This window comes from Monodon monoceros, unplaced genomic scaffold (genome assembly GCF_005190385.1).
Source record: "Monodon monoceros isolate NGI ecotype Baffin Bay Population unplaced genomic scaffold, NGI_Narwhal_1 Super_Scaffold_21, whole genome shotgun sequence".
NCBI classification, from domain to species: Eukaryota; Metazoa; Chordata; class Mammalia; order Artiodactyla; family Monodontidae; genus Monodon; species Monodon monoceros.
In genome coordinates, this window is record NW_021703778.1 from 87,705,175 (window position 1) to 87,732,045 (window position 26,871).

At 35.6% G+C, this 26,871-nt stretch overlaps 1 protein-coding gene across 2 annotated transcripts in view; it reads right to left on the reverse strand.

Annotated features, from left to right (window-relative positions):
* The window catches only part of CTDSPL2 (CTD small phosphatase like 2), a 67,453-nt gene that overhangs the window by 11,081 nt on the left and 29,501 nt on the right, over positions 1-26,871 (reverse strand). The window contains exons 3-8 of one of the 2 annotated variants that reach the window (XM_029238570.1): positions 22,240-22,378; positions 20,559-20,708; positions 14,632-14,844; positions 10,584-10,662; positions 10,176-10,287; positions 7,320-7,406 (exon numbers count right to left, since the gene is read on the reverse strand). In XM_029238570.1, coding sequence (XP_029094403.1) covers positions 7,320-7,406; positions 10,176-10,287; positions 10,584-10,662; positions 14,632-14,844; positions 20,559-20,708; positions 22,240-22,378 — 780 coding nt within the window. The remainder of the gene's footprint in view (positions 1-7,319; positions 7,407-10,175; positions 10,288-10,583; positions 10,663-14,631; positions 14,845-20,558; positions 20,709-22,239; positions 22,379-26,871) is intronic. The other variant, XM_029238571.1, reaches the window with a different exon arrangement.

Consider the following 26,871-nt stretch of genomic DNA (forward strand, 5'->3'; position numbering starts at 1 on the left):
CTATTCCACAGATGCTCTTAACTCCATTTTTCTTCTCCTAACCTTCTTGTAACAAAGATTCCTGTCCCAAGCTGCCTACTTCCTATTTTCTACATTCTTCTACTACTTAGTACTTCAGAAACCATCCTTCTTCAAACCTGCAGTTCTTCAAAATGATGTAGTCTCTCAAATGTAAGACTAGGCCATAAGTTTCATTTCAGGCTGGTATACATATATTCCTCCAAATATACAGCAATTATTCTATCTACACAACAAATAGTTTTAATCTATCACTAAACCAAATATATTTTGAAAAAGTCAGTTTTAAAATAATGCATAATACTGTAATAATGAACAACTGTTATACAAAAATACCATACCCAAAACATGTCTTAAATAAGACTGCCTACTACCCAAAGATGTTCATGTTATGAAATGTTTATTATGTAAAATTTTTGTCCATTTCATGCTCGTGACTCTATTTTGTAACTGGAAGTTTGTACCTCTTAATCTCCCTCACTTACTTCATTATATGTTCATGATGTAAACTTTTAAAACAAAATCTACTAGAATAATGTCTGCAAAATAGTGATAATGGAACTAATCTTGTATAATATATTGTGGGCTGATTTTACCAAAACTTAAATTTTATATAGAAAAATGATAAATATATTATAGAAAAATAATATTACATTAACAGTACACTAACACTACTTGATTTGAACAATATCTGACAGTCAGCCTGTACTTTCTTTAGTACAAGAGGATGTCCTATAACTGTGCATGTAAGATGATCCTAACAGGCAATAAATGGTTAATGGAACTAGATTTAACAGTCATTAAAATAGCAAGCCAGTTATAAATTAATTATATTTTTCTGACAGTCTGCCTAAAGTCAAATTCATGTCTAAGTATGCAATGTCAAGTTATATACACGAATTTCTGACTATTAGTTTACCAAACCATTATCTAAGTTATCTAGGTAACTTTATGAGCACGACCAAAAAAGGGGGGTAGGGGGAGAAAACATCCAAAAGATAAGCAATTTCAATTTGTGGGCAAAATTGAAAAAAAATTTCTTACATGTGGATCTTTTTAGGAAGAATATTTCTAAATGGTTTTAAGCACAGATAATATGACCCTAACATATTCAAAAAGAAGTATCTTTAATAGTTTTTCCATGAAATCCTTTGAACTTATTGCTACACTGTTGCAGGAAGGAAAACAAAAAGATAAATTTGGTGGTATTCACCTACTTAAGAGTAGGCACCTTTAAATAAAAAGATGATTGGTGGATGCTATCTATTTAATCAGCAGTAATAAGTTAAAACAGTAGAAAACTAACAACACTGAACAATGTGAAGAAGAGATGCTACAGGTATTAGCAGATACCACAGGCATACAAGGGGCTCTACCATTTTTTTAACCCTTCTGCACACTTCTGTTCCTTTATCTATAAAATGGGTATAATAACAGTACCTATATAGTGTTGTTTATTAAATAAGTTAATACATATAAAGCACCTAGAACCGTGCCAGCACACTGAGACTCCTAATAGCTATTATTACTATCCACTTTATTATTTAAAAGTAATCAGCCATAAGAAGGATAGCTGGAATGAGTAGGATTTTATGGGGGCAGAACTGGGCAACCTCAACTCAAAGAGAAAGCCATATCTACACTTTTAGAAGACGTAAAGTAAGTCAACTGATTACTTAACTATTTAACTTAGTTAACATTGTCTTAGCATCAATACCAGATCATAGAGACAAAACCCAAACCTTCTCCATAGAAAGAGGGTTGCTCAGATAGGCCTTGTGGAGGCCTCAACTTCATAACCCATTGGGTAATTTTACAAGTCACCTTTTGCTTCACACAGTTCCAATAAGAGGCTGCTGGGGATAGTATTTGTAGGTGGATCAATCTGAGGATGAATAGGTAAATACTAAAACATCAGAACCAATAAAAATAAAAACAAACAAAACCCCCAAACTAAAACCTTCTGCAAAACCTTATACTGTATTAAATAGAAATAAATTTGAAAAGATATTTTCTTATGGAGTCCCAAAGGGATAAAGTGCTTAATGTATTCATACAGAAGGTATATTAAAAATTAGCAACGAAGCATACTTTTCAAGTCATGGCCATTTACATATATATATAATATATATACAATATACATATATAATTTTTGAATTTAAATATGTATGTACACATATTTGTGTATATATATAAAATATTAATGTGTTTATCTTAAAGTCAAGTTTACTCATTTTAAGAGCAAAAAAAAAAACCCCCACAAATGTTGCCTTTAAAAACAAATTCTAAATTTTGAAGCCTCCAATTTAATATGCTTAGTAATCAACTGTCACATCTCCTATATTTGCAGAATATTTTTAGTTACTGAACAAGAATTTTCTGTATTTTTAAATGAACTTCTTCTAATTTTAAGATACATTTATAAAGAATACAAACCATGATGAAAAAATTAGTGCCAATGACTAGCTATAAGGATGGAAAAATTACTTTAAAATTATTTCAAATATTGACTCACAATTAGTTATCAAAATATTCTTCCCTACCAGATATAAAATATTACTTTTATCCTCAATACTGTGTCCATGACCCCAGATGTTTTAAGGAACAAAATACATACTACTTTTTTTTTTTTTTTTGCGGTACGCGGGCCTCTCACCGTTGTGGCCTCTCCCGCTGAGGAGCAGAGGCTCCGGACGCGCAGGCTCAGCGGCCATGGCTCACGGGCCCAGCCGCTCCGCGGCACGTGGGATCCTCCCAGACCGGGGCACGAACCCGTTCCCCTGCATCGGCAGGCAGACTCTCAACCACTGCGCCACCAGGGAAGCCCTACATTCTACTTTTGTACAATAAAATTATGCTTTATGAATGTCAAAACAAAATGCCTCTTATTTAGTATCAATTTAAGTCAGAGCTTGAGGGGAGGAAAAACTTGATTAGGTGTTTACTAACAAAACTCTTCATTTAAACGATTGCTTTTTTCTTCGTGAAGCAAAAATAATGCTGACTCTTCTTCCTAGACTGTGGAAAAGAGACAGATGCCACTGACCCTCTACTTCTATTTTTCTGTGGTATAAAATATTTGAGATCCTTATGAAAATTATCCTAGGTTGTAAGTTTCCCAAGAAAACAAACTATAATAATGAGGAAGAGGCTGAGCTTTGCTAACATGGGGCTTCCCACCCACCTCTCCCCCCAACTTTTCCCATAAAGGCAACCTCTACTATTAAAATAAAGCATCCTTTAGCAAGTAGCTCCCTACAAGATCCTATCTCTCCTTGAGTGCTTACCACAATCTGATTTCTGGACAGCTGACCCAAAGTTTGTTGATTTTACTGATCTTCAGAAAGCCACTGACTGGCTAAAGTCTTATTGGTGAACAGAGTCAAAAATCAGATGCCCCTGCCATACTTTACAGAATGAGGAGTTGGACAACACAGTTACGTTTGGTTGCACTGTAGTGAAACATATGAGGCATCTTCTTTTTGTCTTCAATTAGCCACGTTTGGGCTGAGTAGCTCTATTACATCTTCAAAAAACTGAGCTCCAGTTCTTGATGGAGACAGAGGAAGGTCATTGAGGAGGTGGTTCAGCTCAAGAGCTAAGTGAAAAATCTGTCTTTTGATTCAGTCCTGCTTGTGGATAGAAGTCATCTTCTGGATGGAAGAGGGAGTGAGATGACCTAGAGTCTTGAATTGGTGGATCTGCAGGAACAGAAACTAAATACAGTGGAGACCTCTTAACTGAGTAACACCACGAGATGGATTTCCTGACAATGTGTCAATATAAGCTAAATATAAAAATTAAAACATGTGCATTGGAACTGATCACGCACTTGTTTTTCCAGATATCAAATGCATTTGTACCATTCTATGAATAAATACGTTTCCCAATATCTAACGGTAAAACAATTCATGGAAAAACTACCAATTAAGGGAGAGGAAAAGACCCATTCAAACAAAAATCCATATACTTTGCCTTTGTGAATGCCACACCCTCACTTTAAAAACTCAGTTCTTCTTTCAAATGACTTTTTCTCCATATACACAAACTACGATCTGTCTATCCGTATAGTGTCAGTGGTAACATATATCAAAATTTTAATTTGAGTTTGATCTTCTAGGTTTATCTCCTAGAGAAATGGAAATTCAAATACATTCAACGTACTAATTGAGGCTTGAATAATCTACATCCTCATATATTCTAAGTCTTGCATTAACTAGGTTGAGTCCTACTTATCAATCAAAAGAAGAGTGTATATCATGAAGTAAGGCAATCTTTAAACGTGAGTAGTGACCACCTTAAATTTCCCTCAAACTTTCATCTGAATAAACCTAAGAAAGCCCATAACCAGGTTACAGTGGACCTAATTTTAAATCTCTCTATATATTAACAAGAATTCTGATGAACATTTGATTACTTACTTCCACTTATAATTTGAATATGTAAATTTATTGCATATACTCTCATAATTATTAGACCAAGGGTCAGCAAACTATGGCCTTTGGGCCAAATCCAGATCATCACTTATTTCTGTAAATAAAGTTTTAATGCGACACAGTCGCTGCTTATTCATTATGTATTGTTTAGGACTACTTTCATGTTACAATGGCAGAAAAAGTAGTTGTAACGCAGACTGCAAAACCTAATATTAACAACTGGCCCTTTAAAGGAAAAAGTTTGCCAACCCCTGATACAGACCATTATCAAAACATACATAAGACAACTTATATTTTAAATTGTTTTGAAAGAAAGAGAATAACAAATAGAATTAACATTAGATATGGTTCTACTATAACAAACTTACCATAAACAAAAAGCAAAAGTAACAAAAGTCCCAAGAGGAAACTTTATCTAGCTTTGATTCAGATGAAGAATTTGATCCTATCTTAACATTACCATTTTATTTTTAAGAGTATATACATGTTATGGAATTGACATATTCAAGAGTATATAAATGCCATGAAACTGTTCCCCCTTAAAAATGGTTAATTTTATGTTGTGAATTTCATCTCAACAAATTATTTTTTTAAGAGTATATACAGTATTTTACAGGTTTCTACCTTTAAGTGGGCCACATTATACTGTAGTGGTTAAACATGTAAGTTACATCTTACCTAATAATGTGGTTTCTCCAAAATCTCTTAGATCATCCCAGACCCTTGTGTATATTTCTTCTTTGCCAGTAGATGGAGACAACACCACTGAAAGTTTAAAAGACATCATTCCCTGTTTAAAGGGAGCTTGCTGGTCTGAAAACTGGGGGAACCCTAACCCAAGATTTCTTCAAAGTTATTTTTTAAAAAGCAGACAGAATGGCTATGCCAAAACTAGAAATCCAGTATTAACTATGGACATCCTCAAAACTTACTGAAAGGGAACTAAACTCTGTACATGATGTAGTAACTAAATCATTTAAAAATACAATCATCTCTATAATTTTTAAGATTCAAACTTCCTGCTCATTGCTCCTGATTTAGGTTAGCTCATTTAATTTTCCTGTTTCAGAAAGTATAACTCAGATATATAAGAAAAAGAGTTCTTTGAATTCCACAGAGGTAGATGCAGTACATATGAAGTTTTTTTTATATTAGTCATATGCACTGCTAGGAGCCTTTTATTCAAAATAAGACAACTGTCTGGATCCACAGGAAACAGTAAGAATTTTATAAAGAAGAGAACTAAAGAAGAAATGGTGGAAGCAATAAGAAAAAAATTCAATTTTATGGTCACACTGAAAAGAAATACACTCATGAAAGGGAAATCAAACTCATCTACTCTCCAAGTTTCTTATTTCACTACTAAAAATTATGTAAACAGACCAAAACCATCTATCAGAAATAAATTTCAAATCTGGAAGCTTAAGAAATCACATCAAAATAATTATTTATAGTTTTCAGTAACAGTTTTCTTTTCCAAATTCAAAAGCCTGAAAGCCATTGTTTTTAAGGGCAATTTTGAACATAAAAACAAGGTTATCAAGCTAAAAAGAGAGAACATATTGCCATGCTATTTATATTTGCCACAAGACTCCTGTCCTTGAATTACACTAAACAAGAACAACCTATTTGGCAGAAAATGTCTTAAGAAAAAGATTTACCTTAAACAAGTAATATACAGTTAAAAAGGAATTCAAAACCCTAAAATCCCTCATTTTTATGTATATTTTTCTCATCCTCTGATCTATATCAGAACTAAAATCAGTTTACATAAAAGGGAAATAAATATATTGATAGTATCCAGATATTACCATACCTACAGTACCTTTCTAGGTTAAACCAGAACTGACAATAACTGCTTAAATCCTCTTATGACTGATTACAAGATAACATAGGTAAAGTAGATCCTGAACCACAAACTATTCAACTCTAAAATTTTATGATTTCCGAGCTATAATAACTATCATGTGCCAAGAAAACTACACACATATTCTAACTGCCTATTAAGAGCACATAAACAACCATAAACACCTTTTCATTGTTCACATGGTAAATGTTCTGTGACTTTATTTAGTTAATCCTTGGGTTGGCTTCCACCTGACAAACAACAAAGTTTTTGACCCTTTCCCAATCCTTCAACAACTGGTATATAAGAAGGTAATGCTAGTTCAATAACAACCTCCATGAACAGAAAGGCACGTCGTAGTTTTTGAAGTGTATTCACATATATTAATTCAAATTATATGATAGGAAAATCTGAAACATAAAGTAAAACCTATGGTCAACACACAAAATCTGCAGTGAAATGTAAATGGTATTTGTATTTTGCACTGTTACCTGTCCATCGACACAGAGGAGGAAGAAATACTTACACTCTAATTTTTTAAGTAAAGCAGTAACTAGAAGAGTGTCCTGGAATTCTGTGATTAAAATAAAGTAGATCTACTACACTGCAACTTACACACCATATTACTACAAAAGGCAATAAAAATGACCAACAAGGAATAAGGTTTCTTCCTATTAATTGGGTTTTGGAAAAACAACAACAACAACGCCAGGTGTTAACCTGGCAAGCTCTTGGGGACCTAAGATGTCAGTGTTCCTGCCTCCACCTGCTGGCAAACAGGTTATGAAACTAGCAGAGAGCAATGGGTAAAAAAAGTTCACATTTTTTGGGTAACATTTATGTTGTTTTATGTAGTTATTTATTTAGCATGATGCTACTCTGTGTTACTAAATCATTAAAATACAGATGAAATCCATTAGGAATAAACACATTAAATTTCACCAAAAAAAAAATTACAAAAGATTTCTTTGTCCAAAATATCTAACAGGCCAAAACTCAAGTTAAAAAGTTTTAATTACCTGATAAATGACATCTTGGAAAAGGACTGGAAAAGTAAGTGCTGCATCTTCTAGCTCATTTAAACTACAGTGTACTAGTGTTTCATCCTTAAAATAAAAAGGACATATTGAATGAACCAAGATATTACAACATTTCAATTGATAATTTTATGTATTCATGATCACCAAAAACATTTATTAAAGCACCCATTCATACATGGAATTTTATATTTATAATACATTATTGTGTGTGGCATAGCAATCTGGGATAGAATTTTCTAAGTCACTTGTTCTCATGTGTGGCTGCTAGAACAGCAAGCAGCATCAGCATCATCTGGGAACTACTAGTTAGAAATGTAAAACCTCCAGCTCCATTTCTTATCATTCAAACTCAGCAAGGAGTAGAGAGGAACTCAGCAATCTATGTTTCAATAAGCCTTTTAGGTGATTAGGATGCATATGCATGTTTGGCAACCACTGTTCTGAGTCCTGCAGTTGCCAACTTCCTGTTAAGTAAACCACATATAAACTTTCTTAATTTTTTTTTTTTTACAATTTGCCAATGGAAGTTTAGTATGTAACTATTAAAAAAATATATCTTCTATTTATATATAGCTCCTTATTCTTAAACCTTTTATAAAGAATTTTATTTTAGAAAATGGATATTTCAGTATCTGTTGAACATGTTTCATAGACATAAACATTGTTTAACTAAATTAGCAGTCAATCAAGACTTCTTTCTCATCTTTGATTACCAAGCCCTGTTTTCTCATGAGGAAAAGAAGGTAAGGATCATTCAACATAAGGTATGTGCAAATATGTATATTTCTCAAATCCTGAAGGATAAAAAAAAAGGCTTCCATTTGTAGAAAGTGACAACACTTAAAAAAATAAAGCTGCTAGTAACTACCCCCCAAATTTTTCAATGTGTTTAAGATGAATTAAAATGAAACACAAATGCTCATACCTTGTGATTCCACATCTTATTAGCTGGAGTGTTTCTTTTAACCTAAAGTTAAACTCTGGGGAGGCAAAGAGCAAAAAAATACTCTAGATATGCCTCCTTTTCTTTTTCTTTTTTTTTTTTTTTTAACATCTTATTGTAGTATAATTACTTTACAATGTTGTGTTAGTTTCTGCAGTATAACAAAGTGAATCAGCTATATGTATACATATATCCCCATATCCCCTCCTTCTTGAGCCTCCCTATCCCACCCCTCTATGTGGTCACAAAGCACCGAGCTGATCTCCCTGTGCTATGCAGCTGCTTCCCACTAGCTATCTATTTTACATTTGGTAGTGTATACATGTCAAAGCTCACTTTGTCCCAGCTTCCCCACCCCGCCATGTCCTCAAGTCCATTCTCTACGTCTGCATCTTTATATCTGTCCTGCCACTAGGTTCATCAGAACCATTTTTTTTTCGATTCCATATATATGTGTTAGTGTATGGTATTTGTTTTTCTCTTTCTGACTTACTTCACTCTGTATGACAGACTCTAGGTCCACCCACATTTTCTTTTAATAGCATATCAGAGTACACAATTCAAGGTATTCCCTTAGTATCTTTAAAAAAGGTATTCTCTTTCTTATAATTGAATCATAGCTAATTCTACTTTCTTAATCTACAGCCTATCTAAATTTTGATCATTCTTCTTTACCCAATTCTGTAAAATTACTCATTTATGCTCACCAATTCTTATCTTTCCCTCTCTATTTACCTCCACATTGGATTAAAAATTATATGGCCAAACTTGCTATCATGACATCAACTGCTAACATAAAAATCTAGCAAAATCTTTTTCAGTTTCTGTACATCAAATCTAAACTACTCATAATCAGTTTCAAAATTTTTCTTTTTTTGCCTACTTATCCTCTAATAAACACCTTAAATACTTAGGCCTTCTGGATGCCTATTTTATTTATATCTCTTTGGCTAGGCAAAGGCTAAGGTGCTCAACTCTCAAAACAACTATATATGCTAGTTAAGATTTTAAAAATATGCTTTCCCTTAAGATAAAAAAAAATTTTTTAATAAGAACTAAACCACATTTCCAACTATAGGTTACTAGTAACAAAGGCTTTTAAATAGTAAAATGTTTTCCAGTATTATATAATAGATACATATTTTTGCTAATATCAAGAAATTGCCAGCAGATGGTAAATAATGGTGACCATATATTAAATTTGGTTAGGAAAAGATAAGAGATATTCAGTTTTCAAAGCTCTTCTGGTACCCTAAAAAAAATATAAATTTTAAAATTCACACCAAGAGAGCATATTAAAGGTTTTATTAGTCAGCATTAAGAAGTCATGCTTTTGAGAGTCTATTAATAAAGTTATTAGTATTAGATAATACTAATACTTAGTATTAAGTATTACATAGATTGCCCCTCCCCCCAAAAAAGGAACAAGAAAAGGAGTATGGTCTTGCATGAGGTTAACTCATTAAGACCTAGGTCCTTCAGGGGAACATGACTGTGACTCCCCCACCCCCCAAAAAGGTTGAAATCTAGCCATGAAATTAGAATTTATTGGGAGATTAAAAAACAAAACAAAGGGTATAGGAGTATGGGGGCAATAATTAATTTAATTTAAATAGAAAAATAGTGAAATAGCGGGGGTTGTTGGGGGAGAAAAAGAAAAAGAAAGCCTAATTTATTTTCAAAGGGTACTGGAAACCAACAAATTGGGGAGGCCCTGGCATTAGACTGTGCTTAAAATAAAAACATTTCAGAACACCTAAGACATGTTTTTATAGTAAATGTATGTGTAAGGCTATTCATTCACTTGTATTCTTTTAGGTATTTTTGGCTAGTATTTTTAAAAAAGAATTTAACGCCTTTATTTTCCCTAACTCTACAGACAATATACTTACCAAGTCTAAAACTAGGGAGAATTCTGGTGTGCTTCTTGTCTTCAATGGAAGGGCAGGTTTCCTATTTAGTTGTTCTTCTGTCAGTGGTGGAACATGTTTGATGAAATAATAGCTATAAATCAAATTTTAAGAAAATTTCAACATTTCTACTTTTTTGTAAATATAAAACATATTACTAAATTCAGCCCATCTTTAAGTTTTGAATTAAATAATGCATATTTAACCTAGTAAACCAAACTTATAAAACACATAAGTAAAACTGAAAATATACAAATTAGTATTTCAGTAACTCAGCAAAGTATTAACACCTACAGGTCAAATGCTCTTTGCAATATACCATTTAGCCACCCCTCTACACATGTACTTTCATTCCTTTCAAAGACAGAAAGGGAAAAAAAAAAAACTCACGGGTCAAATACTTCCCAGTCTTCTTCATAGGTGGCCTCTGCGTGGGCTGATGAATAACCACTATCTGGAGTTACTGGTGCTATTTAACAAAGTGAAAAACAAAATGTTGCTTTTACTCACTTAATGCTTCCATGAAGTATACATTTTTACTGCTTTTATTAAGATCTTCCTGAAGCCCTGTGTATTTTAGGTTAAAGATAAGACAGAAATAATTTGTAAACAGTATTTAAAAGTAAATTTATAAACACATAGATCTAACTCTGGATCCAAAGGAAAAATTTACCATTACAGACAAAGTGGCAAGCTATATCATGGCTAGCAAAATTTAAATCCCTAACAGCTAAGAGAAAATTTACTACTTACACTATTTCCTACTATTTACTACTTACACTGTGGAGTGTATTATTAGGAAAATACACTCCACAAAATTTCCATTTCTAACTGGATGATGTTTGTATGTATAACCATAAAAATTTCATGGTGCTCATAGCAGTAATACTTCACAAAGTGCACAGTACATACAGGCAGTCAATATATGTGTGCTGACAACAGATCCCGAAGGTAGTTTTAAACCTAAGATCCATGAACAGGCTTTAAGAGGTCTACAAACCCCTAGACTTATGAAAAAATGTTTTATGTACATTTTTACAGGATTCTCAAGGTTGTCTATGATCTTAAAAGTTAAGAAATTATGCTGTATATAGAAATCAGTGCTTTACAAGACCCATTATTTTACTTCTCATTTACAAGCAACTTAAAAATAATCAAGAAACAATTCTGTATTCCACGACACATAGTCCATTCTAAGTTTGAATTAAAATTTGATCAATTGATAAAGCTTTAGAAATTATGTTAGGAATTTTCTAAGACAATATTTACAACTTAAATTCAATGAGACAATGATAACTTACAAGCTAAACAGGTAATGTCTTGGAGATGAAAGTTTAAGGTGGATGCTAGAGACTGAATGTTTGTGTTGCCCTAAAATTCATATATTGAAACCTAATCCCCAATGTGATGGTGTCTGGAGATGGAGTCTTTGGGAGGTCATGAGGTCATTAGGTCATGAGGGTGGAGCCCTCATAAATGAGATTAATGCTCTTTAAAAAAGACCCCCAAAGAGCTTGCAGAGCTTCTGGCATAAGAGGACACAGTAAGAAGACAGCTATCTATGAACCAGAGAGCAGATCTTCACCAGACACTGAATCTGTTGGGGTTTTGATCTCAGATTTCCTAGACTCCTGAACTATGAGAAATAAATTTCTATTGTTTATATGTCACCTAGTCTAATGGTAGTTTTTTACAGTAGCCTGAAAGGACTAAGACAGTGGGCCTCAATAAAAATTGCTGTACTCTATAGGAATGGAATACTGGTGGATAGTAGTCTTTCAGGATAAAAACTTATGTTTTTTGCTATTACCATGTATTAATACCTTCTGAGACAGAGCCAATACAGTGTGTATGTTCAATAAATGACAACAGATATAAAGCAGAATTTTTGTTCATTTCTAACAACTTTATGCCAGTAACGGTTCATTAGCACAAAGGGACAAATGGAAAAATATATCTTCCTACCACTTTACTATTTCAAATTCCTATTAATCTCAGAGAAAGGGGGACAGGAAGTAATTAGTATTTGAGCACCTCCATGCTAAGCATTTTTCATATTTCATCTCATTTAGCTTTCAAAGCTCTAAATTATTATTACCATTTTAAAGCTAAGAAAACTGTCTCAGAGAGCTTAAATAAGTTATCTAAAGTCACACAGATAAGTAAATGGTAGAGCCAGCCTCCTTCCTTCTTGTTCTCTTTGGCTACGTTCTTGAAGTTGGGGAAAAGTACCACTTTTGTCACTCATACTCATATTTGAAGATCAGCAAAACTTTTACTTCTTCCTTTCATGATCCTCCCAGAGTAACTGCAATGAGCCACCTCAATATTTTGCTCATTTATTTGTAACAGCACTCACCACACTGTACAGTAATTTTTGTGTATACTTGGCTCATCAATTAGATTATATACTCTTCAGGGTCAATGAGCACATCTTAGTCATCTTTATAAATAGTGCCCATCACAAAAAGTACGTGTTCAATTAAATGTTAGAAAAACGAATGAATGAGACAAATGGAGTAAATCTTACTATTCCCCTCTAGAAACTAAAGTTATAGAAATCCCTTCCGGTAGGCACAGTTGTCAGAAAAAAATGAGTACAAAGGTTTATGTAGAAGCACAAAAACAGAAAAAACATCAAAGAAGTCAAAAGCCCTGGCTTCGGGGCTTCCCTGGTGGCGCAGTGGTTGAGAGTCCACCTGCCGATGCAGGGGACATGGGTTCGTACCCCAGTCCGGGAAGATCCCACATGCTGCAGAGCGGCTGGGCCCGTGAGCCATGGCCACTGAGCCTGCACGTCTGAAGCCTGTGCTATACCTTATCATTCACTAGCTTGTAACAACAGGCAAAGTAATCAGCATTAGATTTGCTTGTTAGGTTAAGTATTCTTAAATTATAACATTATAATTAAACATTATCAATATTAACATTTTATTTGTTATTGATTGATTCGAGTGCCGCACCACACGGCTTGTGGGATTTTATTGGGTTGGCCAAAACGTTTGTTCGGGTTTTTCCCTCAAGATCTTACAGAAAAACCCAAACTTTCTGGCCAACCCAACAGTTCCCCGACCAGGGACTGAACCCGGGCCCTCGGCAGTGAGAGCACAGAGTCCTAACCACTGGATGGCCAGGGAATTCCTTATTTGACAAATTTAAAATAAACCTTGGACTTTCCTGGTGGCACAGTGGTTAAGAATCTGCCTGCCAATGCAGGCAACATGGGTTCGAGACCTGGTCTGGGAAGATCCCACATGCCTCGGAGTAACTAAGCCCACGCACCACAACTACTGAGCCCACGTGACACAAATGCTGAAGCCCACGTGCCCTAGAGCCCACGCGCTGCAACTACTGAAGCCTGCACACTCTAGGGCCCGTGCTCCGCAACAAGAGAAGCCACCGCAATGAGAAGCCTGCGCACCGCAACGAAGAGTAGCCCCCACTCACTGCAACTAGAGAAAGCCCACGCACAGCAACGAAGACCCAATACAGCCAAAAATAAATAAAATTTAAAAAATAAATAAACCTTAACTCTATTATGCTGCTTTTCTATTCATACTGATACAGGGTTGCACTGTATATAAGTTTCATAGTTGTATGCATTTTTTCTTTAAATGTATCATGCTGTTTCAATGATTTTTTTTCAAGTTTCCCCTTTATATCAGAGAGATCATCATTTTGCTTCCTTTGCCAAACTTATTTCTCAACCAATATATATGTACTAGGCTCTCTCAAATATCTGGCACCACAAGGAAAAACAAACAAATCTAAAATAAAAGTCTAAGAACTTCTCCTGGGAAAAGATGTCCATCCTCAGTTTTATTTCTGCTTTTAATCATAATGGAATACAATTTCATCTTTTAGCCTTATATGTCTACCTACCACAACCCTCAGAAGTAACAAATGCTGACCTCACATGTTTCTACATTTCCGTAACAACTGGCTCAGGGACCTAAGAATTATGTTAGGCCTTTAAAAGCATCCAGGATTAGGCTGCAAAGTTTGTGTATAGGAGAGACCCAAGAACAGAAGCTTCTTCTTTGGGAATGTCATCTGTATATGAAACAAATCTGAAGGTATGAGACTACCTCTATGTAGGGACTTCAGACCTTAGGGATCTAAGACTCGTGCAATTATAATAAATATGTTCATAAATGTAAGCATATTATTTTGTTAGCTGTGTTAAATTTCTCTAAGTGGTAAGACCGGTACACATAATTAAACTGTAAAGTGACTAATATGCAGTCAAAATAACCTTAAAAAAATTCAATTTCAAAATGACTGGATTTGGGGGGAAAAGTTTTATTTCCAGTTTTAATTTTATTAACTTCAAGGAAGAAAAACTTATGCATTTAATCTGCCTATTTAAGAAAAAATACAGTAGTATTTTTACAAACTATTCATGAAAATGTATAAGAAAAAAAGGAATGTTATTTACCTGTAAGGGGTGGGATATCACGATTAACTGTTTCTTCTGCTTCTTCTAAACCATTTATTGATGACCTCACTTGAACTGCTTGATTTGAGTAAGCTGCTCCATTAGTTGATGTAGTAGTACTGGTAGTGATTTCATCCACCTGTTCCATATCAAGCTGTTTTACTATCTCTTCAGCTTCCACAGCCTGTCCTGGGGAATCGGATCCTGATGTTCCTGAAATCATGATTAATTGTACATTAATCGTCACTTAAAAGCTCACAGTGGGTGGGAAAAGATGGGAACAAACTTAAAACAAGTAATAAATAAGCCTTAGAGAGCTAATGCACAGTATAGTGAATACAGACAACATTATATTATAATCATCAAACCTGCTAAGAGACTAGTACTTAATTACTCCAACCACCAAAAATAAAGAATAATTATATAACATGACAGAGAGCATATGCTAATTATCACTACGATGATGATCAAATTACAATATATAAATTATCAAATCAACATGTTGTACACTTTAAATTTATACAATGTTATATGTCAAATATATTCAATAAAAATTCATAAATATTTAGAAAAACTAAATGGAACAGAAACAAAGCTGAGGATACCATTATTTAGTGACTCTTTACTAGACATTTCAAAAATAAGGAATAAAGACTATTATAAGCTAGAGTAATATTTGTGAGCAAAGTTTTCTTAAGAGTGTTCAAATAGCTTAGAAACACCCATTTATAGTCAAACAAGTCAATTTAGAACTTTAAAATTTTTAAATGAGATATAATTAACATAACATTGTGTAAGTTACAGGTGTACGTATTGATTTAATACTTTATATACTGCAATATGATTACCAACTGAGCGTTAGCTAACACCTCTATCCTGCCACATAATTATTTCTTTTTTGTGGTGAGAACATTTAAGATCCAGTCTCTTAGGAACTCTGAAGTATATACAGTTGACCCTTGAACAACATAGGGGTTAAGGGCACTGACCCCCATGCAATCAGAAATCTGAGAATAACTTTACAGTCAGCCCTCCATATCCACAGTTCCACATCCTCAGATTCAACCAACCACAGATTGTATACTATAGTATTTATTGAAAAAAATCCTTGTATTAAGTGGACCTGTGCAGTTCAAACCCATGTTGTTGTTGGGTCAACTGTCATACAGTATTTTTGACCACAGAACTTCTCTTCTTTAAAGCAAATATCATTTATTAAGTGCTTACTATGTGCTGGGCAATACACACAGCACACACACACACACACACACACACAATTTTCCATTATCCTCAAACAGCTCCTGATCTTTCTAGTACTAAGCATCCTAGCCATTTTGTGCAGTTGTAATTTTTAAACCAGAGACAGTTCTCTAAAAATGAGCTAACTGTTCCCCTAACCATGAGAACCTTTTTATTCAAAGACACAAGAACAATTTCTCAACGAAATTTCATCTCAATAACAAAGATAGAAGCTAGTTTCCTCATTATATTCAACCATCCCCTAGATGAACCCACTGCCCAATTTTTCTTCCACTATGGACTGACCCCAAGTCGCCATTTCTTTATGAAATCCTCTGAATGTCATTGTCAACAACAAAATCAACCGCCAATAACTCTCAACTTCCTCACAGAATATTCTTTCTCCCTCATTGCCTTACATTTAACCTTTTTCCAAAAGACATCTCTTTTCCTGATACCCTTCCCTCAAAGCTGTTTATTCTCCCATACTTGTTACTCAGTCAGAATTCATTTACCTCCACTGCCGCCACCAGATCATTGGTTTTCCACTAATGTGTAAAAATGTTTGCTCCTTTGAGATTGCTGTCACCTGGCTATACAATTCTTCACTTATGCCCTCTGCTGTCACCTACCATCTATTGCCAGCATCCTCTCTCAATCTCAGAGGAATTTAACACCTAGATACCAGTTTACTGCTCTATTAAATGCCTATATAGTTATTACAGGTGATGTCAATGACTCATCCAATAACTAACCCTCGAAGGTCTTGCCCTATTTAGCCCCAGCTACATTCGTAATGCTCTTTAGTAGTTATTACCATGGCTACAACCTGGACACTATCACAGAGAAACTGTTCACCTCTGAAACCTATAATTCAAATAATTAATCTCCTACCACGACCTCCTAATCTTCTAATTAGCTATCTATCTATCTATCTAATATTTCTATTACATGTGATCTTCACGTTTGATAAAAGCCAATCTCTTTTATCCAAACACATCCCTCAATGGCTTCTTCTCCACCCTCCTCATCTAGTTAGACTTCATGGTGTATTACTTAAACCACTCTCAAGCCAGCAGCCTCACTGTCCTCGCTTCCTTGTCTTTCCACTGTCATTCATCATAGAAATCCCTCTTGAATCAATCTAACAGGCTTCTCAGGCACTAGACCCAGGTAATAAAGAAAACGATAGAATTATAAAGACTGATTGTACTCCAAATAAAATCCTCTAATCTTAGCTACGCCTATAGCATGCTGCTCAGTATTTCTGTGTGTGAGTCATTCAGCTTCTTTTACTTATACCCAATAGCAAACATTCTAAACCTTCATTCTCTTCAATCCCTGCCACCAGGACCATCTCAGCAAAATGATACCATGTCCTCCTTCCAAGAAAAAATTCTATCAAACATGAACTACTGCTGCCCAAATGTTCTTTCCTCCAGCATCAGAGAAAAATGTCTATTCTCCTTGTTTCAATTCTAATCCTTCTACCTGTTCTCTTGATCCCATCCCTATCAGTAGATCCTAGAAACTTTCTTCATTAGTTTTTCTTTTTCCCTTATGTTCAACCTATTAGACCCTTTCCTGAGGCTTAACAACATGCTTGCTTCTCACAAACACAAAACATCCCTTGAGGCTTCATGACCTCTCTAGTTTTTCTCATATTCAAGTTCCTCATAACAGTAATCTATATGTGCTGATCCCTTTCTTACTCTCCATTTCACTCTTTTAACCCATGGATTAGGCTGCCAACTCCAATCACTCCTCTGAAACTCTTCTGGCAAACGAAACCAATGACCAGTTAATTACCAGGTTTAATGATACCTTTTCAATGCTCATTTCCTTTCCTTCTATCTTTACAATTGTTTGACCCTCGGTTTGACAGTCTCTTCTTTTGGCTTCTGTGACTCAGTTTCTCCTGGTTTCCTCCATTTCTCCTTTGTTGGCTTCTTTAGCTTTGTCCAGTCCTTAAATGTCTTTCCCCAAGATTCTGGTCTTAGTTTGATGAACCAAATGCACCATTTAGTCCACTGGTTTCAATTAATATTTGTAAGCTGATAATACCATGCTCTACTGCTTATTCAGATTTCTAAGCCCCATACCTGAATGACAAATTGTTAGTAGACATTTTTATTTGGTCGTTTCAAGGCCTCTCAGGCTCAGCATGGCCCAAATTAAATTCAATTATCTATCTCCCAGGAACTTACTTTTCTCTCTTGAAAATCTAATGTGTACATCTTACTCTCTCTCTTCCTTCACTTCCAATCTGTTTCCAAAATTTGTCCATTTGTATCTCTGATCCTTCTTTTCTTCTCTAATACTACAAGTAAGGTTGTATGAAGTCTCACATGGACTACAAGTCTACTAATGGTCTCCCTGCATCCAGCCTCTTTAGAATTTAGCCTACATGCTACTGCCAAATAGATCTTTAGAAAACACAAATCTGGGCTTCCCTGGTGGCGCAGTGGTTAAGAATCCACCTGCCAATGCAGGAGACACGGGTTCGAGCCCTGGTCCGGGAAGCTCCCACATGACGCAGAGCAACTAAGCCTGTGCACCACAAATACTGAGCCTGCACTCTAGAGCCTGTGAGCCACAACTACTGAGCCTGCGAGCCACAGCTACTGAAGCCCGCACGCCTAGAGCCCAGGCTCCGCAACAAGAGAAGCCACCGCAATGAGAAGCCCGCACACTGCAACAAACAGTAGCCCCCGCTCGCCGCAACTAGAGAAAGCCCACACACAGCAACGAAGACCCAACACAGCCAAAAATAAAGTAAATTAAAAAAAAATAAAATCTGTAAACTTAAAAAACAACAACAACATAAACCTGTTCATATTACTCACAGTTTAAAACCTTTCATTTATCCCCCCATGACTAAGGATAAAGTTCAAAAACCCTACAAAATTGGCTCTATAATCTGACTTCTTTATAATTCTCCTATCTTATCCCTTCCCATGCACTCCTCAAATCTGATGCTCCATCTGTGACAAACTAATTTGTTTCTGAAATACACTGTACCTTTGCTTACACTGCTCCTTCTACATGGAATGCCCTTTACCATCTTTCAAGATTCAGCTTTTCTGTGAAGCCTTTTGTGAGCCACCACCCAGAATACAGGACCATTCCATTCTTTGAATACTGTTCCATACCTCTCTCAAGGCACCTATAAAAATTTATTATACTTATCACAATGGCTGGAACATAGTAGATGCTCAATATTTGTTGAGTGAACTGGAATCTTCACTCCTCACATTTAAGTATAATTACCCTTTCTCATGGATTAAGAGGCTCAAGAGTTTAAAGAAGTGGTCCAGTGTAACATAAGTAAACAGTGGCAGCTGGGAACAAATTTAAAACAAGTTTACCTAACTCCAAAGCCTGTTCTTTTCCCACTACACCAGGATTTCCAAAGATGTGTTAGGAGGCACTAGTTCTAAAAGATGTTAAGATGTTAACAGATGTTCCATACAAGAGTACTTGGTCAGATATGTCTAGGGAATACTGGGTTAAACAAAGTTAAAGGTAGTTTTTTGTTTCTATTCTAGGACTTCACAGTCCTTTAATGTGCTAATATACATTATTTCTGCCCCTACATCATCTTGATTTTACAGTGCACCATTCTGCCTTTTAAAAATTGCTTTATCATCCAGAAATCAGGCAACAGGTATTTAATGCCTATTTCCCATGTGCCCAATACTGTATCAAACAACATGGTAGGTGTAAAAATAAAGACATGACCTCTTGCCCTCAAATAATCTAGAGACTAAATTATCATGTATGAAATTAGACATTAATTATCAGAAAAAATAGGACACCAGATAATTTTTAAAAGATATGTTGAGAAAGAGGCCATTTTTAAGTTTTTTGCAAAGGCATACAATGGGAACCTTCAATTCATGTGAATTAGGGTAGTTTTACTATTTGTCTAAACTGAAGATTCCCTACGGGGGGAAAAAACAAGCAAATGATAATAAAAATAAATTGTATTACCAAAAAAAAATCTGGTTTCAACTCACTCAAAATATTCAACAAATTCTACTTTACTAATCTAGAATATTGAAAATGCTTCTCAATTCTCTCCTGTACACACTCTAAAGATGCAGAAGTCATCCCAACACAGAAAAAATAATACTTTCCCTCCAGCCCAAAGTTTATCATCTAGCTTTTCAGATAGTTAATTAAACATAACCTACATTTATTTCAGTCACTAAAAAAAAAAAAAAAAAATGCCTTTTAGAAGCTGTGTATTTTGGGGACTTCCCTGGTGGTCCAGTGGTTAAGAATCCACCTTCCAATGCAGGGGACTTGGGTTCAATCTCTGGTTGGGAAACTAATAAGATCCCACCTGCCGCGAGGCAACTAAGCCTGTGTACTACAACTATAGAGCCCACATGTCACAACTGGAGAGAAGCCCACGTGCCGCAATGAGGAGCCCACACACCGCAACGAAAGATCCCGTGTGCCGCAACTAAGACACGATGCAGCCATAAATAAATAAAGTAAATAAATATAAAAGAAAGAAAATATATTCTTTAAAAAAAAAAAGCCTGTGTATTTTTAACGAGGCTGAAAACAAACATAAAATGCTAACAAAAATATGCCAAAAAAATCAAACAGATCTTTTAAAAAGCCAGTAAAACGATTAATCTTTTAAACCCAAATTATGGTTAATGACTTATATTTACCATTTTTATTTGCTGGTGAAAAAAAGTTGAAGACAGGAGAAAATATGGTCCCCAACAATGTAGTCCTTGGAGGACTGCCAGAGGAAGGATTATCTTCTAATTTTCCATTTTGTTTTACATGTTGATTTGTCATTTCATAACTACCAGCTTCTAAGAAAGAAACAACAAAAATAGTTGCAATCTAGAAAACATGACTTTCATAAATGTGTTCTAAACCATTCATTATAAAAATAACTTTTTCCCTCAAAATACATAAGGAAAACTGATGAACATTAATGTTAAAAAGCTTATTATTTCAAGAAATCCTGAGGTAAATCACTTGTAAATCAAATGATCTTTACAACAAATTTATTTATAATGGTTTATAAATGCTAAAATTTACTGAGTTTTTACAAAGTAGATTTATATCTGGAATTACACAGACTGAAAGTCTTCAAATCAACACAGTGTAACAGAAAATGAAATAAAACTCTTTGTAAGTAAAGCAAGCAAGTTACAATATGAAAAACACAAATGCAAGATTTTGTCTTTGTTTATTTACATTTTGGGATGCTGCCTACTTCACAAAACTTACCCCCCAATCTATTTCTAATGAGTAACAGCTAAATAAATAGAGGCAACTAGTTCTACTGAAGCAGAAGACTATATATACAGCAGTGTCAAAAACTACTTATGGATATTGTGAGGCACCATTTCAGAGTAGTTAGGAAGAATAACCAGGTTTTTTTTTAAGTTTCTTATAAATAAAAGAAATTTAATGGGTTCTGGGAAAATATAAAATACAAATGTCTTAATAAATCATCCTTGACCCTCCACAACTTTAGCACATTTCTTTCCTTCTTTGTTAGTGCTCTTTTAACTTGTTTATCCCTTTTCTCCCTTATGGTCAATTCTAACAATGGAGATACATCACTGCATTAAGAGGAAAGAGGTAGGGAATTATTATCACTGCTGTGTTTAAAATAGTATTGGTTAAAAGGTAGCACTCCATGCTCTAAAGTGCTATTCTGTATAGGTTTCTCTGCTTGTCCATCTTTTTTTTCTCCTTTTTGACTTTGAGGAGCTTGTCAGCAATACAATAAGGTACTGATCTAGAACAGGATTTATAAATAGCAACAACACTATTGGCTTTTGGGCTGGATAATTCTTTGTTATGGGAGGATGTCCTGTGCATTGTAGGATGTTTAGCAGTGCCCCTGACCTTCACCTGCTAGACGCAAGTAGCAATCCCTCCACAGGTTGTGACAAACCAAAAAGGTCTCCATACACTGAAAAGCATCTGCTAGGGGACAGAAACACCCCTAGTTGAGAACCGCGGACCTGAGAGCTCCAAGCCCCCTCTATAGCTCTGAAATTCCATAATCCAGAAACAAATTCTTTGTACATATTTCAAATAAATTAAGTCACAATTATTACCGCTTTAAGAAATGAGTTTCATATACATTTTCATGCTAAACAGTATAAAGCTAGTTGCTCTGCCTTTGTCACTTTAATTCATCAAAGTAGATTTACATTAGGAAGGTAAATTTTTATTTACTTCATGCCACTAATATTTAATACAAAGGAGATTACAAAAATAAGGCAGAAATTGCTCAAAGTAGATTTTTAAAAACAGAACACAAACATGTCAAGTGAGAACTCTGCTTACACCTAATAAAGCAATATGTAAACATTAACAAACCTCCATTTACTTGACTTTTCCGTCTTACTCGAGATATCTGTTTGTTAGGCTTTTCTCCTGCTCTTGGTGTTGATGTGATCAAATTATTATCTATATCACGTTCAATTCTACTCCGTTTTGAAGGATTTTCTCTCTCTTCCTTAAGATATAAGAGGGAAAAACATGCATTGAACAGAGTCATTCTGCTTTACAGGTTACTTTTTTTTTTTTTGCCACACCACGCAGCTTGTGAGATCTTAGTTCCCTGACCAGGGACTGAACCCGGACCCATGGCAGTGAAAGCACCGAGTCTTAACCACTGAACCACCAGGGAATTCCCTACAGGTTACACTTTTAAAATGATAAAATATGACACATACCCCCATGTTCACTGCATTATTTACAATAGCCAATTTTATCCATTATCAATTGATGGACACTTAGATATGGTTGTTTCCATATCTTGGCTACTGTAAATAATGCAGTGAATATATATATATATATGCATATAACACACACACACACACACACACACACACACACACACATATACATACATACATAAACAATGGAATATTATTTAGCCATAAAAAAGAATCAACTCTTGCCACTTGCAACAACATGGATGAACCTAAAGGGCATTACACTAAGTGAAAAAAGTCAGACAGAGAAAGACAAATACCATATGATCTCACTTACATGTGGAATTAAAAAACAAAAACAAACAAAAAACAAAAAACAGCAAGTTCACAGATACAGAGAACAGACTGGTGGTTGCCAGAGGCAGGGAGGTGGGGATGAGTGAAATGGGTGATAGGCGTCAAAAGGTGCAAAAGGTTATAAAATAAATAAGTCGCAGTGATATAATGTACAGCATGGTGACTACAGTTAATAATACTGTATTGCATATATGAAAATTGCTGTGAGAGTAAATCTTAAAAGTTATCAGAGAAAAGAATTCTGTAACTATGTATGCTGACCGATTTTAACTAGACTTATTGTGGTAATCATTTTGCAATATATAAAAATACTGAATCAGACTTCCCCGGCAGTCCAGTGGTTAAGATTCCACGTTTCCACTGCAGGGGCACAGGTTCGATCCCCGGTTGGAGAGCTAAGATTCCACATACCGTGTGGAGCAACCAAAAAACAAATTGAATCATGCTATATATCTGAAACTAATATAATGTTGTATGTCAACTATGCTCAGATTTTTTTTTTTTTCTTTTTTGCGGTACGCGGGCATCTCACTGCTGTGGCCTCTCCCACTGCGGAGCACAGGCTCCGGACGCGCAGGCCCAGTGGCCATGGCCCACGGGCGCAGCCGCTTCGCGGCACGTGGGATCCTCCCGGACCGGGGCACGAACCCATGTCCCCTGCATCGGCAGGCAGACTCTCAACCACTGCGCCACCAGGGAAGCCCAGATTTTTAAAAAGATAAAATATGTTGTAATATGCTTTCTCCTCTTTTTTCATATCCAGGAGAAACAAACAGAATTAATACCTAACAGTAGAGGAAAACAGAAAAAATCTGACAGTCGTAAGAGTGTTTATTAACGTTATTACAATACACAAATATAATTACAGCATCCTCACAATTCAGATTCTTTCCCCAGGGTCCGTTAAATTTTCATGCTACTGAAATACTGAATCTCACAATGTGGTCTAAGTTTCCAGCAATTTTCCTTACTTTTAGAATTACTCAAGAGAACAGGGGTCATTTCCTTGAGCGAACCCCACTGGAATTTGCTGGCATTATCACATAGTCCCAAAAATGACACAAAATTAATAGGGCCTGCCAGTGCCACACACCTAATGTCAATTCTCAAAATGTCCAAATTAACACTAAGGAGTCTACTCCTTAACAAAACTCTCTATTCATTTCCTTATATGGGGCAAATTCACATGACCAGTTTACACTATTTTTGCAATATAGACTTATCATAGTTTGACTTAAAGATTTTTTGACTTTACAGTGATGTGAAAGCAATACGTATTCAGTAGAAACTCTACTTAGAATTTTTAATTTTGGTCTTTTCTCGGGCTAGCCATTTGCAGATACTATACTCTCTTGTGATGCTGGGCAGCGGCGGCAGTGAGCCACAGTGAGCCACAGCTCAAAGTCAGCCACTTGATCATGAGGGTAAATAACTGACACACTTATAACCATTCTGTATCCATGCAACTATTGTTTTTCGCTTTCAGTATTCAATCAATTACATAAGACATTCAACACTTGTGATTTTGCCCAACTGTAAGCTAATGTAAGTGTTCTGAGCATGTTTAAGGTAGGCTGGGCTAAGCTATGATGTCCCAGTTAAGCAGCTAAGAGCAGCTGAAATGCTTCCTCAGAGCTTAATAAAAGGTATTAGAAGCAAAGAAGTAGAGGGGCTTCCCTGGCGGCGCAGTGGTTGGGAGTCCACCTGCCGATGCAGGGGACACGGGTTCGTGCCCCGGTCTGGGAGGATCCCATATGCCGTGGAGCGGCTGGGCCCGTGAGCCATGGCCACTGGGCCTGTGCATCTGGGGCCTGTGCTCCGCAGCGGGAGAGGCCGCAGCGTTGGAAGGCCTGCGTACCGCAAAAAAAAAAAAAAAAGTAGAAACAAGGGTTTATGGGAGCTGAGAAGTGGAGCTTTAAGCCAGGAAGACTACTAAAATGGACAAAAAAGGAAATGCAAACTGCCATATGAAAAGAAGAGTCCCTGCTAGAGCAGGGTGTACCTCTCTGAGAGGGAACCCCTTACACAGCTTACCACTTTTAATTAAAAACTCTGTGTGCAGTATAAAATTCTACCCCCATTATTCAGGATCCCCCTGTCCAGTTTAGAAAAAATCACGTATAAACCAAAACCCACCCATGTTATACTGAAACTACTTCCCTATTTACCAACAGTATATATAAGCTAACTGATAATATGCAGGTGCCCCATATAACAGAAAAGGTTATACTGTGGTCATTGAGAATATATTCAAATACTTGAGCTTACATCTCTAAAGAGAAAGAGGAAGCTGTTAAGATCAGGATTCAAGGTCTGCAGTCATTGACAATAAAATTCCATCCTTCAGAATAATGCATTCAAATGTCTGATGATGCTCCAATTCTGAAATGTGTCACCAAATCCTACTCTTCCTTAAACATTCAAGTATATAATTTGGGGACATTTTTGGATATAGTATGATTTTTAGAAGAGGAACTAGGAAAAACAAGATTTCTACATTACTGTACATTTTTAAAATTTAATAACCCTACAATGTCTTGTCTGGAATTCGTATTCTTCAAAGTTGTCTCTTAAGATAGGCTTTTAAAGGGAAAATCTTGGGAAGGTCGTATTCTTAAATCTCTGAATCTCAAAGGAAAAATACAGAGAACTAAAGAGGCAACAAAACCCCAAAAGCCAATTTACAACAAAAGCAGGAAACAAGGTTTCTCCCCCAAACTCCAAGCAGATGAGAACAAACCAACAGTCATAACACTGGAGTAACCATCTGTACCAGTGCAGAAGAAAGCAAAGGAATGCAACATGGCATGTGACACATCTGAGAACAGGAGAAGCCCCAAATAGCTAACAGGTAGATATTCAGTTGAAAGCATGGCAGGCCAATTTAATGACAGCAGATGAAATAAGAGGGACTTTCCTGGTGGTCCAGTGGTTAAGACTCTGCGCTTCCACTGCAGCGGGTGTGGATTCGATCGGGGAACTAAGATCCCATGCGCCGTGCAGCGTGGCCAAAAAAAAAAAAAAAAAAAAATGCACAAGAGAACAGACAAAAAGTATACCTTTATTTCAAAAAAGACAAAAAGAGTTAAGAAAGTGATACGACATATACATCAGAGTTAGAAAACACTCAGTAACAGAACAAAATAATTAGAAATGAGAGAAAAAAATTTTTGGAAATAAAGACCAAACTAGAACAGACATAAAAGTGAGTAAATAGAATAGATTATGCCTTTAAGAGAAGGAGAAGGTAAAATGGGGGAGGGGGGCTGGATTTTAAGACATCAAAATGTGTCAAGCACTGAATATGGACAAAGAAGATCCAACAGACAGAAAACAGTAGGCCGAGACGGAAGCCAAAACAAGAGCATATCAGAAAGTTTTCCTCAAATAAAATATCTGAAATTACATACTGAAAGAGTACACTAGTTTATTTATTTATTTATTTTTGGCTGCAACCACTGCGCAGCTTGTGCAATCTTAGTTCCCCAACAAGAAACTGAACCCGGGCCCTCGGCAGTGAAAGTTTGGAGTCCTAACCACTGGACCACCAGGAAATTCCCAGAGTATACTGTTTAACTAAAACTATCAACCCAGAAAAACAACTAGCAAGATCCTAAACTTAACAGAATTTAAAGAAAACAAATCCTTTGGAGAACAAGGCAAAATCCATTTATCTACATAGGGAAAATCAGAGTACCATCAAACTGTGAAAGCAATGCTTTTTATGCTGGAAGAAAATGGAATAACATTTTAAAAAATCAAGAAGAGAAACTGTGAGACAAGGATTTCATATACAGTAAAACAGATTTTTAAGCACAGAACTCAGATAATAGTGCCCATGAGTGCTTTGTGTGGCATCTACCAGAAAATGAGCTTTCAACAACAAAAATGACTACAGATCATAACTAGAGGACTGAGGATAAGCATTAAACAT